The sequence below is a fragment of the Ovis aries genome, chromosome 26 (genome assembly GCF_016772045.2).
Source record: "Ovis aries strain OAR_USU_Benz2616 breed Rambouillet chromosome 26, ARS-UI_Ramb_v3.0, whole genome shotgun sequence".
Classification (NCBI taxonomy): Eukaryota; Metazoa; Chordata; class Mammalia; order Artiodactyla; family Bovidae; genus Ovis; species Ovis aries.
This window is the reverse complement of record NC_056079.1, coordinates 18,501,320-18,518,106: the sequence shown is the minus strand read 5'-3', so window position 1 is coordinate 18,518,106 and position 16,787 is coordinate 18,501,320. Positions and strand designations below refer to the sequence as shown.

At 37.8% G+C, this 16,787-nt stretch overlaps 1 protein-coding gene across 50 annotated transcripts in view; it reads left to right on the top strand.

Annotated features, from left to right (window-relative positions):
• The first annotated feature begins 713 nt into the window (after positions 1–713).
• Positions 714–16,787, top strand: part of PCM1 (pericentriolar material 1) — a 90,846-nt gene continuing 74,772 nt past the window's right edge. For 15 of the 50 annotated variants that reach the window (XM_060407003.1, XM_027962592.2, XM_060406995.1 and 12 more), the window contains exons 1-7: positions 714–921; positions 2,536–2,606; positions 10,740–10,857; positions 13,099–13,344; positions 14,246–14,515; positions 15,452–15,622; positions 15,808–15,924. In XM_060407003.1, coding sequence (XP_060262986.1) covers positions 10,762–10,857; positions 13,099–13,344; positions 14,246–14,515; positions 15,452–15,622; positions 15,808–15,924 — 900 coding nt within the window. In that variant the 5' untranslated portion in view covers positions 714–921; positions 2,536–2,606; positions 10,740–10,761. Of the gene's footprint in view, positions 922–993; positions 1,121–2,535; positions 2,607–10,739; positions 10,858–13,098; positions 13,345–14,245; positions 14,516–15,451; positions 15,623–15,807; positions 15,925–16,787 lie in introns of those variants that run through there. The other 35 variants (XM_060406993.1, XM_060406996.1, XM_060406990.1 and 32 more) reach the window with 9 other exon arrangements.

Below are 16,787 nucleotides of genomic sequence, written 5' to 3'. Positions count from 1 at the left end.
AGATAACATTTCTTGAGATTCAATTTTGATGAAAATCATCTGGCTCTTCTAAGACCAGCAGGGCATGAATTCAAGCTGGCATTAATTACTGACTGATGATGCTCCCACTGACCAAATGGACGATTTCGGCTAATAAACTTGCGTGGGTTTATCTCCTCAGGTGTAAAATTAGGCCCAGATTGTAAAGGCCCTTTTGGTTCCATCCATTCCCGACCCACATATGGGTGGAGAGCGACCCCAGTTTCTGGTCTCTCTCCTTCTTCCGACACTTCCAGGGGCTGACATCTCCCTCCCCATCCCCCGCCCCAAGGAAAACGAGATCGCGCCTCCGCTCCTTTTCCATCTGCCAAGGCCGGTCTCCAACCACTTCCTCAGAGGCCTCGCCCTCCTTGTGGAGGAGCCGGAAGTGCACAGCATGCTGGGATTCGTAGTCACATCCGTCTCGGCGAACGAGCGGGAGCGTGTAACCCGAGATCGAGCTGGCATTCTGGGATATGTAGTTTCTGGTGGTTCGTTTGTAGACTCGACACCGGGCTCCGGAGCGCGAGGTGACACCACCGACTCCAGCGGGTCACATGACTCCGGTCTAGCGCGCGGATCGCACTGCGGCTCCCGCCCGGGCGAGTTTCGCCCCCGTGCGGCCGTTGCCGAGGAGACGGCGCATGTCTCCCGGCGCGTTGCCCCCTCTGCAGTCCCCCCGCCCCTCTTCTCCCACCACAATGAGATCCTAAGATGGCGGTGGCTGCGGCGGTTGGCGCTGAGGAGCTGAGGTAGACGAGGCGGCCATTGGGCCCTTAAGCAGCCAGGGAACTTGGGGCTTCTCCCTGCTGCGGTCTCTAAGGGCGGCCCGCTGCCGGTGGCGGGTCTCGGGGGCGCTGACCGCTACTCTGCCTTTGGCAGGAGCGGCTGCTTCGTTTACAGGTAATGCCTGCGTGTTCCCAGCCCTTGGCAACCGAGGGCAGAGCGGCGCCGGGGCGGGAGAGCAACGGCCCTGGGACACTTGATCCTGGAGAGCCTGGCCTCAGGCCCGCGCCTCTGGTGGGGCTCGTTGCTGCTTGCTTCCCGTCCCCTGGGCGGGCCGATTGCCCCTTCCCCCGGACCGAGCGATGCTGATCTTGGGGTGAGCATCTAGGGACGCGTCGGCGACTGCAGGACCCCCTGGTTGCCTCCCCGCCCCTCTTGCTGGCCCCGGGGAGGAGGCCGCCCTGGGGACTCGGGCGCCCCAGGAATGTCCCTCGCAAGTAGAGGAAGCGGCGTCGGGGTTACGGTTTGGTTGGGAGGGGGCGTCTCGTTTTCCATAGCAAGGAGCCTTAGTGGGCCATAATCTGCGCCTCTTCTACCCTACCGCCCAAATTCCGTTCCGTGGGGCTCTCGAGCTCCAGAATTTGGAGTGGAGAAGAGCGGGTTAGGAGCGATGCGACTTTGGGGTTGGGCCGTGAGCGGCAGGATTGACGCCGTCCCGGGCGTTTTAGAGCAGAAGGGCCGGGGGAGGCGTTCCTGACTTTGGGGTTCCTACTGGCGAGGCGAATGCTAATTTCACCGCGCTTCCCTCCGCCCTCCCGCGGCGCCCCTTCGCCATCCCTTACTGCAGGTCCAGTTTGGATGGGCGAAATACTAAAGGCCAAATGGATTCGAGGAACGTTGCTTGCTCTGCAGAAACGAGTGTTTGGGGATTAGGTCGTAGGCCCCGCTGGGGAGGCGGGGCCTCCAAACTTTTAAGCCCCGCGGCTCATTCCTCTAGAGCTCATCCTATCTTAGGGGGGGGGTATATATATATATATATATATATATATATTATATATTTCACCAATTCGAGGTCTGTGGCGGGGGCTCTCCGGGTGACGGATCGTGTTTTGACGCTGGAGGAAGCGGGGTTTCTGGGCGCCCCTTCCACCCCCGCCCCATAACTGCCTTCCAGACTCCGCCTTGTGCTATTCTCTGGTTACTGGAGTGGGTGGTGTGTAAAGCTCTGGGTGCACCTGCTTCTTTCTTTCCCTAACACCTTCCCAGATAGAGCCGCTAGAAACCATTGTAATTCTGAGTTTTTGAACTGAAATGTAAACCTTGCGTTTCTGTAGTGACAGTTATTTTTTAACGAAGTTGCTAGCTTTTAAATAAAAAAATGTCCTCATCAACGGGGATGCAAAGTTCTGGAATAGTTTTGCGTGACAGGAAGTTAATGACTGGGTCAATCTGAAAGAGTAATCTTTTGCTTCGATTTTAACATTGATGGAGAAATTTGTATGATGATTGCATTATAGTGTTTTTACATTATAATTTCATTGTATTCCCAAGTAGATATTAAGGTATCACAGTGCTGTTTGGTAGGCTCTTAACAGGTTTGGAGGATTTAAACCTGTTGATTGCCTTGTTTTCCTAAAGAATTAAAGTACGTTGAATTTAAAATATTGATTAATTGGATTTTTCCTTTTCTGTTGATTTTCTGAGCACACTTTAGGTTATAAATACTATTTGGTATTCTGTACATCACAGTGAAATGGGCTAAAATGATTTTCTTTTTTTTTAAATCATAAGCACACAACAGCTTTGAAGTGTGAAGCAGGAAGGGAGCTGTTTCTGAGCTACGAAAACTAGATTTTAAACAGGTAATTTGACATCATTGCATATGTTATTGGCTTTTGTGTTCCATTTGAAGAAGACTTGATGCTGAATACTGTTATAAAATACCAGTGCCTGTAGTAAACCAACGGCCTAGGTTTGCTGCCCTGTTTGGCCTGCTTTTTGGTGTGCCACTTTGGTCTGTCTTCATACTTTCGTTTGAAAAGAGCCATGTCATTCGTAATTACTAAATGCTGCGATAGTTTATGTAACATTTTTAAAAATGTCTTTGTCTTCACAGTTTCTTCATCTGCTCATTTGAGTTTGAATGTTTCCTGTAGCAACTATTTGGATAGCCTCTTGTTCCCAATTCATTTACTCTTAAGTCATCTGGTACAACTTTTCTATTAATTGGCTGTTCTTATTTTTTATTCACAAACTCCTCTACGTTTTGAGCTTATGTATACTGTCGATTGAAGTTTGTTAGTTTCAGTTGTCTAAACTTACTTTAAACTTTAGTTTCTATACACAGGGCATTCTCAAATGCTGGTTACGTAAAGATACTCTCTGACCAGCAGAAGTCAAGTTCAGTTCACTGAGGGAAAGTTAAGAAATTGTTTGTTAAGGACAATTTAGAAATTAAATGACTAGAGCATGAGGATTAGAAGAAATTTTTGTTAGAACCGTTTTAGCAATAATTACTCTTTTAAAGATTTCAGACAATTTAGTTCTCCTGTTAAAATTTTGAAGACAGCCTAAGTCTCAAAATATGATGAATATATCCTTGCTTTCTAGGAAGGCAGACAAATCTTCAACACACTTATGCAATAGGTTATCATAAGAATATAGATTGGCCATTGATTTATATCTTAATTGTACTTCTTGGTATCTTTTTCTATTGGTTGAAAGAAAAATAGAACTCAAAGGAAATGTCAGATATGAGTCTGTGTTTTAGAGTCTTTAACACTGGAGTATTTGGTAAAATAAAAAGTTGTAAAATCAGTCACAAATAATTTTCCTTTTAACACTTTAGCGAAGATGGATAAAATAGAATAAAAATACAAAGCAGTTGAGTTAAACTTGCTTTAAAAGACCTTGGTTTTCTTAATAGGAGATTTGGCCATTTGTTGGAAAAGAGGTAAATGTATGAGATTTGGGAAAAATAGAGTGTTCAGAGTAATCACACTAGGGAATTTATTAAGAAGCCAGAAAAGGGTAACATAGCAGTACATTCATCATACAAATTTAACTGAGTGCATACAATGTGTGACTTCATGGCTACAAAGACCTAGAGATAGGGCAGTGAGCAAAACAGGTAAAGTGCCTTGCCTCAAGGAGTAAACCTACATTTTGAAAGTGTCAATGTGTAGTATACCTTAATAGTGGACACAGTCAATGCCATTTTATAATTTGACAGTTTTGAGAGTACAAACAGAAAGAACGAGAAATGAGGTTTATAAAAAATTGAGTTGATAAAATGGGCAAATTGATGAGGAGGCCAAGGATGCTAGCAAGGCATTTTTGGAAGTGGCATTCATGGGTTAAGTAAGAAAGTGAGAAGTGAATGGATTCTTGGAAAGGAAAATGATCAAGGGACAGGAGGTATTCAGCAGGGCCAAGGGGTAAATTCAGCAGGAATGAGCAGGTGAGACAAAACAGAATGCAAGGACTTAGGTTCAGAAAGAGGTATTTCAGAAGTTTAGGATGTTGAACAAATTATCTGTCCAGAGTAGAAATAGTATTGGAATAGAGCAGATGAGATGGATGTTGTAACTGAGGTCAGAGTCTTAGAAAAATCATTACAAATGCTCGGGTCATGAAAGCAGAGAGTAACGTGGAGAGTGAAAACCACAAGCCAGTTAAAAGTGTAAGACTGTCTTGGGGTGAACAGTAGGAAATGGTACCCAAGATAGGGGGAGTGGTGTTTTTGATGGTTAATTTGTTCAAAAGAGGAAGGCTAAGCATTGTTAAATAAGAATAGTCTGTAAATGATATTCTTTCCCCATGAATCTGAGAGACTAGGAAGAGTAACATCTAGAAAGGATTTCTAAGGAAATAGTGCTTTCAGAGTGGTTTGGGATTTTAATGAAGCCAAAGAAGTAGGAGGAATGTTTGGGAATAGATCAAGGTTGTATAATAGGGAGTGAGTTTGTAGTGGTCCAGTGGAAAGGAATCACAGGAAGAGCTGTTATGAGTGGAGAGTATGGGATGGAATGGCATTGAAGATTGGGATTGGTTATAGCAGGATGTATAGATTTGCCTAGGGAGGTATCAGTGACAAGGAAGTGACAGATTTCAAATATAAGCTGCAGAGAGAGGTTTTAACAAGCCGAATTTAGTTGACCTCAGGGTTCTCATTTGCTTTTGTAGTCAGCGAGGATATATTAAATTTTCTTGGTGTGGAAATGTTCTACGCAGAGTAACTGTACCATAAGATAGACCAGTACAGTACATGGTGAGGTCTAATCAAATTTTTGTTGATTCAGATTGAGTGTTGTATGGCAGTCTATTCATCTTCTTCCCCTCAGTACCTAAAGAACTTTTGTTTTTTTTGAAGAGGGTAATTATAAAGAGACACCTTAAGTTCTAAAAAATTACTGAAATTTTTAATAAGTGTGTCAAACTCAAAGAACTATGCAAAGGATCTGTATGGTTTTTAGGTACAGAGAAGAAGATGAGAAATTCCTCAAATGAAACTAAACAACACATAATGCCAAAAACTTAGACGTTTTCTTCTCAGTTTCCATTAAACGTGCTTAGTGTGGTTGTGCACTATGTTAAGGCTTTCAAAAGAGTATACTGGATATTTCCTTATATAATTAGTAAAAGAAATAGCTCAGCTAATTCAACCTGTAGAAAACTTGTACAGATGATATAAGATACCAGCTCTGGTTATTTTGTGACTCTAAGCAAATGTAAAAAAATATATATATATGTACTTTCTACGGTATTTTATTTGGATGTGCTTAGTTGCGTCCGACTCTTTTCTACCCCATGGATTTAGCCTGCCAGGCTCCTCTATCCATGGGATTCTCTAGGCAAGGATATTGGAGTGGTTTGTCATGCCCTCCTCCAGGGTTACATCCCAACCCAGGGGTCAAATATTCATCTCTTGCATTGGCAGGTGAATTCTTTACCCCTGAGCCACCAGGGAAATCCTTTATTTTGGTTCACAACTGTCAGTTGAGATGTAAGATATTTCCGAAGACACTTATGAGTCATTTAATACCATTTGAGAAATAATATCTGAATTTTAAAGATTTTAGGAAAAATAATTTTTTCTTGATAATTTGTATTTTTATTTCAAAGGTAACTTTAATCAGTCATGGGTATTTTCATGGTAATTAATACTGTGATATTCCACTTAGATATCTGTAATACTTATAGTAAGACTTCTACATCAGGATTTTCTTCAGAAAGATAGTCACGGAAAGTAGCTTGTAAATTGCCGTGATATTTTTGCATTTCCTATCCTTGTAAGATGAGGAAACCAAATAAGACTGTCAAAAATAGCAAAATGAAACTTATAAATAATAGTTTCGACTTAACTTTAGTAGGTCATAGGATGGATGAAAGTGCTTGTTTGAAGTAAAAGAATTTTATCTCCATTCTGCTTCACACATGATCATCCATCACTTGTGCTAATTATTTTCCAGTGGCTTCAGCTTTCCCATCTCATTGTTTTTCTATTAAACCTGTCTGGCAAAATCCCAACCTTGGACGGATTCAGTGGAATCCACTGCTTTACATGAAGGCTGATGAGCACTTCTGGGGAAAAAAATGGAAACTGCAGATTAGTGTTACATTAGTGCTAACAGTGAATGTTCTCTGCTCTTGTCTGAGTCCTTAGTGCTGCTCATTCACTCTCGTCACCCTTCCCCAGCCTCTCAGACACTGTCATCTTACCCTCGAATATTTAACGAGCAATCCGTTTTACTTCACAGCAATTAACAGACTCTTTCAACTTCCTACCACCAAATCTGCTAACTAGCCTGTATCCAGTTCTATCCTTTCTTTCTTTCATTTCAGTGAAAGGGGTGTTCTTTTGCCTGTCTAATGCTAATCATGTTTCTTAAGCCCTAGATCCCAGTTGGTCCCAATTTTTCAGAGACCACACACAGTTTGCATCTTTGTCTCCCTCTATGAGCACTGTCCTGACAAATTTTAAATGTACTCAAGATACCTCCCTCTTTACCCCCTGGTTAGATATATATTTATCAGTTTTATTAGTATTTTTTTAATTTTATTTTTAATTGGAAGATAATTACAATATTGTGTTGGTTTCTGCCATACATCAGTATGAATCAGCCAATGGTATACATATGTCCCCTCCCACCCCTCTAGGTTGTCACAGAGAACCAACTTTGGGTTCCCTGTGTCATGCAGAATGCATTTGAGTCAGTTCTACTGAGGTGGACAAACCTAGAGTCTATTACACAGAGTGAAGTAAGTCAGAAAGAGAAAGACAAATATATATTAATGCGTATATATGGAATCTAGAAAGATAATACTGATGATCCTATTTGCAGGGAAGTAAAGGAAACACCGACTTTTGGAATACAGTGGGGGAAGGGAGGAGTGTGGGATGACTTGAGAGAGTAGCGTTGAAACATGTGCATTACCATATGTAAGATGCCTCCATTTTAAGGAATCTTTCTACTTGATCTTCTCTGCCTGTTTTCCTTCACAGAATGGTTTTTTGAAAAAATCACCTAATGATTTCCCTTAGTTTTTTCTCTTCCCCATCAATAAATGCATTTCAGTTATGGAATTGATTTTTACCAAGGTTGTCAGTAACCTCCTTGTTGCTAAATCCAGGTGTACACTTCTCACTAGTTTGTTTACATGGTAAAGTAATACTTGGCATTCTTATCATACCCTCCTTCTTTACACACTTCTCCCTCTTTCTAGCACATTCTTCTGGTTTTGGTTTCCCTCCTGTCTTTCTGTATACCTTCTGAGTGTTCTTTTCCTTTCTTTTTTAAATATCTATGTCCTTCAAGGGTTAGTCTTCTCTTACTCTTTATCTTCTCCATGAGCCTTCTGTTCCACTTTACATTCTTTAATGAATTGATGATTTGCACATCTCTGTAGCCTAGATTTCACTTCTGAGAGATGGCTGTTTGCCTGCTGGACAAATTTAATTGGGTATGGAGAAGGCAATGGCACCCCACTCCAGTACTCTTGCCTGGAAAATCCCATGGATGGAGGAGCCTGGAAGGCTGCAGTCCATGGGGTCGCTGAGGGTCGGACATGACTGAGTGACTTCAGTTTCACTTTCACTGTCATGCATTGGAGAAGGAAATGGCAACCCACTCCAGTGTTCTTGCCTGGAGAATCCCAGCGACGGGGGAGCCTGATGGGCTGCTGTATATGGGGTCGCACAGAGTCGGACACGACTGAAGCGACTTAGCAGTAGCAGTAGCAGTATGCAATAGATATCTCAAACGTCTCTAAAACTGAGCTCATCTTTTTCTCTCATTAACAGAAATGTGTTTCTTTTCAAATTACTTTGAATGTATCATCATATACCCTGTTTTCAAGCTAGAAACCCAGGGGTCACCCGTTAACTCCTTTCTCCCTGCCTCATCTCCCACTTCATTATAATTGCTAAGCCATATTGATTCGGCCATCAAAATGTTCCTTGCATTGGTCCTCTTCTCTTACACACCTAGTGTTTTGAAAAGTATTAAAAGTCTTTCTATATAAATAATAGTTTATAATAATCATAACATAATCAAAAACTATATAAATTATATTAATGTGTTTACAGAATAAAATTTAGAGGATAGATATCAGTAGTTTTAAAGGCGACTTTGAAGAGGTTAAAGAGGTTGACATAAGAAAGAAATGACTTGCCTTTGTTTTCTACCTGTTATAGGGTGAGATAGCTACTCCCATAAAGAAAGCAGCTGAATACAGTGAGAATTGATCCACAGGCAGTAACTTCATTATCTTCATGCTGATAATTTTATTTCTGTAGGAGTATGCCTTCTTAACCATTTGGTATCATTATTACTGAGATATAAATACTCAATATCATCTTACATCAATCACAACTAGACAAAGTTGTTTATAAACTTCGTAGACTTTATTTAGTAAATGGTCTTTAAAAATGATTTTTAAGAAATAGTTGATATATTTTCCCCAGACTAATTTTAATATGTTTTAAATTGTTTTAGAAACTTGTGTTCAAAGTCATTAGCTTATCACTAGATCCTTAGGAAAAGCTCATTTTAGGAAGAATTCATCCTAATAAAAAAATGAGTATAAAACATCTCTGAATATATTTTTAATTTATCTTAAAGTTACTTTATTATTACTCTCCTGATAGAAAATGTAACATACTGTATTTTACCAAAAAGTTGGTTAGAGTTTTTACTTAAATATTTTAGTAATTTCTCTTCTAATCTCCACTTTAAGATAAATTGTTTTTTGTAATGTTAGGTATTGTTTTCACCTCTGTTGCTTATGTATTTTTTTGAGCTCCTATTCTTTAATATTACAAATTATATCAGTGCATCTTAGAAAAAGGTAGATGTAAAATGTTTCATTTTAATGAGTCAGTTCACTGGACATACCTCTTTATGAGTATCAGTTATTTTGCAAAGTTCTTAAATATATTTCTAGTATAAGAAATGTTGTAAAATATTGCTGAAAATATATAAGGTAAAGAGCAAAAATCACATTCCTACCCCATAATCAACAACTGCTTTCACACAAGCATTTTTTAATATAGTAAAGATATTAATTATATACTTCATATTTCTTTCAGATTTTTTTCCCAGCTTGTCATTTACTATTTATTCTCAGTATATGTAGGATTCACTTGTGCGTGAATAAAATTGGTTGAACATATTCCTTTTTATTTCCACATTCCAAATTAGTAAAAATCTCTATTTGTAAAGTTTGTTCTTTTTTCTTTTATTTTATTTGACTCTTTAATCTTATTCATCTATTTTTAATCTACTGGATAGTATCTTGGTTTATGGTGTAAGGCTGACTTTTTCATCTGAGGGGAATTAAGCTCTAATGCTCTAAGGCATCTGTTGTTTACTATGAATTAATTCTTCTGTGTGTCTGGAATGGTACTGGGTATGTACCATCCTTGGGAGAATTGAGAAAATAGTCACTGAAATCATTTTTCTGTGTTTTGTGTTTAAGATGATGAATCCTAGTTTAGGAAGTCTGTTAAAGCTTTAAATAAACTTTTTTCAACATTGTTAGCAAATTGTCCCATCAATTGAATAATCTTTTACCACTCAATTATTGCAAAGGTTAAATGGTAAAAATGTTTAGCATTAGCACTTGGCATATAGTGAACAAAATTGATGTTAGCTATAGTTAATTTTTGTCACTAAATTTTTTGATTTGGGTATATTTGAGGATTTGCTTTATGAGTGGTGCTTATTGAACCATGTAGATACTTAATGTGGTTTAATATCTTGGGATTAATTTTCTACTCTCTTGACTACTGCAGCAACTCTTGCTTTTATCTTTCAGGTAATTTTTTTTTAACTTGTTTGTTCTTCCAGATGGTTTTTAGAATTGTTATGTCAAATTCCAAGAATCCCAGTGGGTATTTAATTAAGTCTATAAATTCAGAAAAAATGGTTAGTTTTCTCATTAAGGAGATAGTATGTTTTTCCACTTATTCACATTTTCTCTTGCATTGTTTTATAGAGTTTAATAGTGCTTCTTGTATGTGTTTAACTGAATCACTTTGCTGTACAGCAGAAATAAGCACAACATTGTAAATCAACTATACTTCAATTTAAAAAACAATGTGTCTTTACATAGGGCAAAATTATGTTATTTCTGGATAATTTTACTTTTGTCGCTATTATAAGTGATGTCATTTCCATCCAGTAACTTTTTCCTACCTCTTTACCTTTTTGGTGTCAAATAAATTAAGTAACCTTAAAGGATGCAAGCCTGCAGAAAGAGTGGATATTCCAAGGTTTTTTCCTTCCCCTCCCCATCACTTCAGCTACTTAATGCATGCTAAACATACTATGCCTGTGGCAGCTAAATCATTTTGTGTGTGGTTGACGGTGCCTCTTTTATTTCATAAAATCAACTTTTCTGATACTTGTTTCTATTGCTAAGCTTCATGGAATGATTTAAATATTATAGTTTGTTTTTATATGTTAAAAAGTTAGTCTTAACTTGTTTTGCAGAAGATTAATTGTAAAAGCCAGTATGGCCACAGGAGGAGGTCCTTTTGAAGAAGGTGTGAATGAGCAGGATTTACCAAACTGGAGCAATGAGAGTGTTGATGACCGACTTAACAATATGGTAAGGTATCTTATTATTGATGGTGTGTTGTTGGCTACTGATGTTAAAATGCAACTTTCCCCTGACTTAGCCAAGTCATCCTAACTGAAACTGTGTAGACACAGTTTTTCTTGCTGGCCGATATATTAAATGACCCTGGGCTATTTGGTATATTAGTTGAAGACATTTTTGTTTGCAGGTAACATATCAACTTGAGTTAGCTTAAACTGAAAAGGAAGGAGATTTATTATAAGAGTATAAAGATGTTTTATGGAAAATAGGTTAAAGGAATATAGCTAGGTTTTGGGAAGGGACTAGAAAAAGCAATCAAAAGTTGTCAAGAATTACTTTTTCACTTCACTAACTCTTTGCTTCTGAATGCCTCTACTAAATCCAACTTTATTTTCATAGACCAGTTTTCTCTATCATCTTGTCCACATGATATCCTGTGGCTGCCCCTTCATTCTACAGTTTTCAGTTATGGCTGCTGTTATAGACTGACTAGTTATCTGTTAGTTTCAATTTGAAATTTTAAAGTATGATTATCCTAACTTGTATTAGATATGCATCTCTTTTCCAGTCACCTGTGGCCAAGATTGGGTGGGGTAAGTAGAATAGGAGGTTGGCAGGAACATTCACATGTGAATTGTGCTGGAGGGACAGTGTATAGAGAAGGAAATTTTATTACAAGAGAGAAAAATATCCCAAAAGGTGTTAGTAAAGTAAAACTAAAACATTCTTCTAATATGGATAAGGTAGGAATTTATAGAACTTTTGAATGTGTTATGTAAGTATAGCTAAGTAAATAAACTTATTTTCTGGTAAAACATTCTGTTCAGTTCAGTCGCTCAGTCTTGTCAGACTTTTTGCGACCCAATGGGCTGCAGCACGCCGGGCCTCCCTGTCCATCACCAACTCCCGGAGTTTACTCAAACTCATGTCCATTGAGTCAGTGATGCCATCCAACCATCTCATCCTCTGTCGTCCCCTTCTCCTCCTGCCCTCAATCTTTCCCAGCATCAGGGTCTTTTCAAATGAGTCAGTTCTTCCCATTAGGTGGCCAAAGTATTGGAGTTTCAGCTTTAGCATCGTTCCTTCGAAAGAATACCCAGGGCTGATCTCCTTTAGAATGGACTGGTTGGATCTCCTTGCAGTCCAAGGGACTCTCAAGAGTCTTCTCCAACACCACAGTTCAAAAGCATCAATTCTTTGATGCTTAGCTTTCTTTATAGTCCAACTCTCACATCCATACATGACCACTGGAAAAACCATAGCCTTGACTAGACAGACCTTTGTTGGCAAAGTAATGTCTCTGCTTTTGAATATGCTATCTAGGTTGGTCATAACTTTTCTTCCAAGGAGCAAGCATCTTTCAATTTCAGGGTTGGCAGTCACCATCTGCAATGATTTTGGAGCCCCCCAAAATAAAGTTTGTCACCATTTGCACTGTTTCCCCAACTATTTGTCATGAAGGATGGGACCAGATGCCATGATCTTAGTTTTCTGAATGTTGAGCTTTAAACCAACTTTTTCACTCTCCTCTTTCACTTTCATCAAGAGGCTCTTTAGTTTTTCTTCTCTTTCTGCCATATTCTTTTTTATCATTTCATATCAGACCTTATCATGTAGTACATTGTTGTTCCCTATAGAAAATAATAATAGTTAACATCGGTTGCTTACTACATGCTAGGCACTGTGCTGGATGTTTTATATATGTTATTTTAAATTGTGTTTTAAAGGTGACGCTATTTTAGAGATTAGGAAACAGATTTATGAAGGTGAAATAAATTGCCTAGAGTCACACAGTGGAGCATTTCTTCATATAACAGTAATTGCTTTAGAACGCAGGTTGATTCCTGATCTGTCTATCTATACATGTTGACTTTAAAGGAGACCAGTGAAGATAACTATAATTTTATTACACTAATCAGTTTATAAATAATAAGGAACCATTTTTAAAAATGCTTTGAAAATATTTAGACTGATGCTAGGGTTAGAGGTTGGGTATTTATTAATGATTTGTGATAGGGAAATAGTTATTTTCTGAATAATTACAATAATTTCAGCACAGTTTAAAATTTAGGCTACGTGTAATAGAGGGAAAATGGGCTAATGCAGGTAAGTAATTGCCTCTAAGACTGTGTATTTATGTGAAAAATGTTTTGTCATTTCTAACTTTAAGACCCCAAATTTTACAGCATACCAAAATATTTTCCTGATTTGATAGAGGCCATATTAACATTTGCCTTTACTTTTTTAAAGGATTGGGGCAGCCAGCAGAAGAAGGCAAATAGGTCATCAGAAAAAAATAAGAGAAAATTTGGTGTAGAAAGTGATAAAAGGGTAACTAATGATATTTCTCCGGAGTCATCGCCGGGAGTTGGAAGACGAAGAACAAAGACTTCACTGACGTTTCCACATAGTAGATACATGACTCAGATGTCTGTTCCCGAGCAGGCAGAACTAGAAAAACTCAAACAGCGCATAAACTTCAGTGATTTAGATCAGGTTTGTAAGTTACTTTACAAATCAAGTTATGACTATGGAAAGTATTTTCCATAGATAAATCATTTGTCTTAATGAAATTGAACTGTTTATTTCTTTTTCTTAGTTTCTGTGCATATGGAAAGAATGTTAATCAGTGCTGTGTTCTTTGGAAGGCAACAAAGTCCTTATTTCTAAACTTGCTGAGGACAGGTTTTACAGAACTTTATTATTACAGTGTTTGGCTGACTTAAATGATATCATTTTGAAACTAAAATTTGCATGCTACTAACTGGGTAAGATAGCTATTAAGCAAAAGAGAAGATCCAGTTTAAAATATTTATCATTGGCTAAGTGTGGAATGTGCTGTTATCTCAAGTTTAGAGTAAAACTGTTATTTGTATTTATAATCACCGAAGTCAAGTTTAGAACTAAAAGCAAGTAGAAATGAAAATGAACTTTTCACATTTTATTGTCTGATCTGTTTTTGATAAAGTTTCTCTAAATATGCATAAAGATAGATTCTAGTCTGGTATGATGACAGTGATGATCATATATCATTTAGTCACCTTTGTATCAATTATTGAACAGTTACTATATGCCGGGCACTAAGTTGAATAATTTATCAGACAGTGCTTCACGTTGACACATCTTTACGTTAATGTTTGTGTTAATTAACATTGATTCATTAGGTCCAAAGCCTATGTTATATTCTGTGATCAAGTATGACTAGCAATCTGAGTTATAAATATGGTTCATAATAGTTTTGTGGGTCTGAAGCTGCTCTGAATCTTACGACAGATCTTTTATATATACCTCCTGAATCAATATCTGATGATGAAGCTGACTAAGAACATTGGATTTTTTTTTTTTTTAATTTTGAAAGATTAATGTTTGTGGGATTTGGTTTTTCTTTCATATATAGAGAAGCATTGGAAGTGATTCTCAAGGTAGAGCAACAGCTGCTAACAACAAACGTCAGCTTAGTGAGAACCGAAAGCCCTTCAACTTTTTGCCTATGCAGATTAATACTAACAAGAGCAAAGATGCCACTATAAGTCCTCAAAAGAGAGAAATGATTGGATCAGCACAGTGTAAAGAGTTGTTTGCTTCTGCTTTAAGTAATGACCTTTTGCAAAACTGTCAAGTCTCTGAAGAAGATGGAAGAGGAGAGCCTGCAATGGAGAGCAGCCAGGTGATATATTTCTTTTACTCTTTGCTTTCATAAACCTCAAAGTAGAAGCATGAAGATTTTAAAAAATACTTATACACATAGAAATTTCAGTTAGGTAGAATTAAAGTACTTCCCAGGTTTCCCATGTGGCACTAGTGGTGAAGAATCCACGTGCCAGTGCAGGAGTCATAAAAGACAAGGGTTTGATCCCTGGGTCTGATAGATGGCCTAGAAGAGGGCATGGCAACCCACTCCAGTGTTCTTGCCTGTAGAATACCCTGGACAAGAGGATCCTGGCGGGCTACAGTCCATAGGGTCGCAAAGAGTTGGACACAACTGAAGTGACTTACCTTGCACTCAGAGTACTTCCTTAACTTTTTGCTCATTAATCCTGTCAGGTTTATTCAAAACTGTATAAATTTATTTTTACAAAAATGATTGTAGAAGTGGCATAGTCAGGTAAATTAAGACTTTCTGTTCACCTGTGAAATGCTGTATTGTTAATTTTTAGTAAAGAGAAGTAGGAGTAATGTGATGAATAGATTGTTGTAGAAGTTTCTTTAAATGGTTATATAATTCATTTGAAAAGATAATTCTGTTTTTAAAGTATTTTAACTTTTAAAATTTATAAAGAAATATATAAACACTAGAAGAATTTATATAAATAATAGTTTAATATGCTGTTTTATAAAGTTAAGTGTTCAAGTAATGTAAATTAAAACTAATTTTGAAATTAATGGAAATTGGAGTTTTTAGTATTGCCTATTAAGTTTTGATTCAATTGTAAATTTGGTTCAGATCTTTTGCATGTATGAATTCATGCGATAAACCTAGAAGTATCTTTGGTTATTTGAAATTAAAATCTATAAAGTTGTTGCTGTTCAATAAATTATGCTCATTTTCACATCCTATTTATTTTCATGTCCTCCCCTCACGCCCCTAATATTTCCCCTGCAGATTGTAAGCAGGCTTGTTCAGATTCGTGAGTATATTACTAAAGCTAGTTCCATGAGGGAAGACCTTGTGGAGAAAAATGAAAGATCTGCTAATGTTGAGCGCCTCACTCATCTAATAGATCACCTTAAAGAACAAGAAAAGTCATATATGAAATTTCTCCAGAAAATTCTTGTAAGTTTTGAACCTTTTACATAACATACTGAGTGATTTTTGTAGTACATCAGTGTGTACCTGTGGTGATGACATTCTGATTGCCTCCCCAGAGGAGTTAATATATTTAAAAATCGTGCCATCCCTTGTAACATTTTATTGCCCTTTTTAATAGTTGTATGATTTATACCACTAAAATATTTCAGGCTAGAGAAAATGAGGAGGAGGATGTTCGGACTATAGATTCAGCTGTGGGATCTGGTTCTGTAGCTGAGAGCACATCGCTAAACATAGATGTGCGGTCTGAGGCTTCAGATGCCACGGTAAGCGGCTTTTTAGTAATTAAAGTGCTGGAAATGAAGATAAAAACTTCCCCTTATTTTTCACAATAATACTTTTGTAGGCATTCCTTAATGAAAAATTTTATCTCAGGGAAGAAACCCTCAGATTGTTAATGCTGTATATATTCTTTTTGAACATGGAAATTTAAAAGTTTTATTTATTAATATGAAAAGTAGTTTTAATGGTTGATTAACAATTTCTGGTCTTCAGCTTGCAAAAACCTGGGTTTCCTCATTTGTATTATTAAGCACAGCTTTGCTCATTTTAAGAGGCATTGGGAGAGTTAAAATTCTTTGTAGATGTACTAGTTATGAGGACAGTGTCATTGCTTGGCATATTGTCTTTTGGAAAAGCCTCCCAAGTTTCTCTGCCATTGAGGACCCATTTGAAGGCTGTTAGGATTTTCATTTGTAAGGCTAGCCTAGAACTGAAGCCAAAGCAGATGGCTGATAAACTGAGCTGAAAATGGGACAGGTTAGCATTTACTTTGGGATTTATTTAGTGAGAAAAGTATATAAATTTTAACTCTGCAAAATGAGATGTATCAAAGTACTGTCTTTTGGGAAAATCAGAAATTTTCAGAACTTTGAGGCAAGATTTGTAAAACACACTTCGTTAAAGTTAGTATGAAACTAGTATACTTGTAAACATTTTAATTTTAGCAACTGCTCTTATAACCATGCATTAGTAAATTTGAAACCCTGTTGTCAGTAATGCCTTTCTTGTGGAAGGACAGACCATGTGTATTGTTGATTTCTGAGGTATGTTTCCAATTTCTAGTCAGCATTAATCTGAGGGTTTGTTTCCTTTCAGCATCGCCCTGCATAGTTTCTTATCTGCCTCC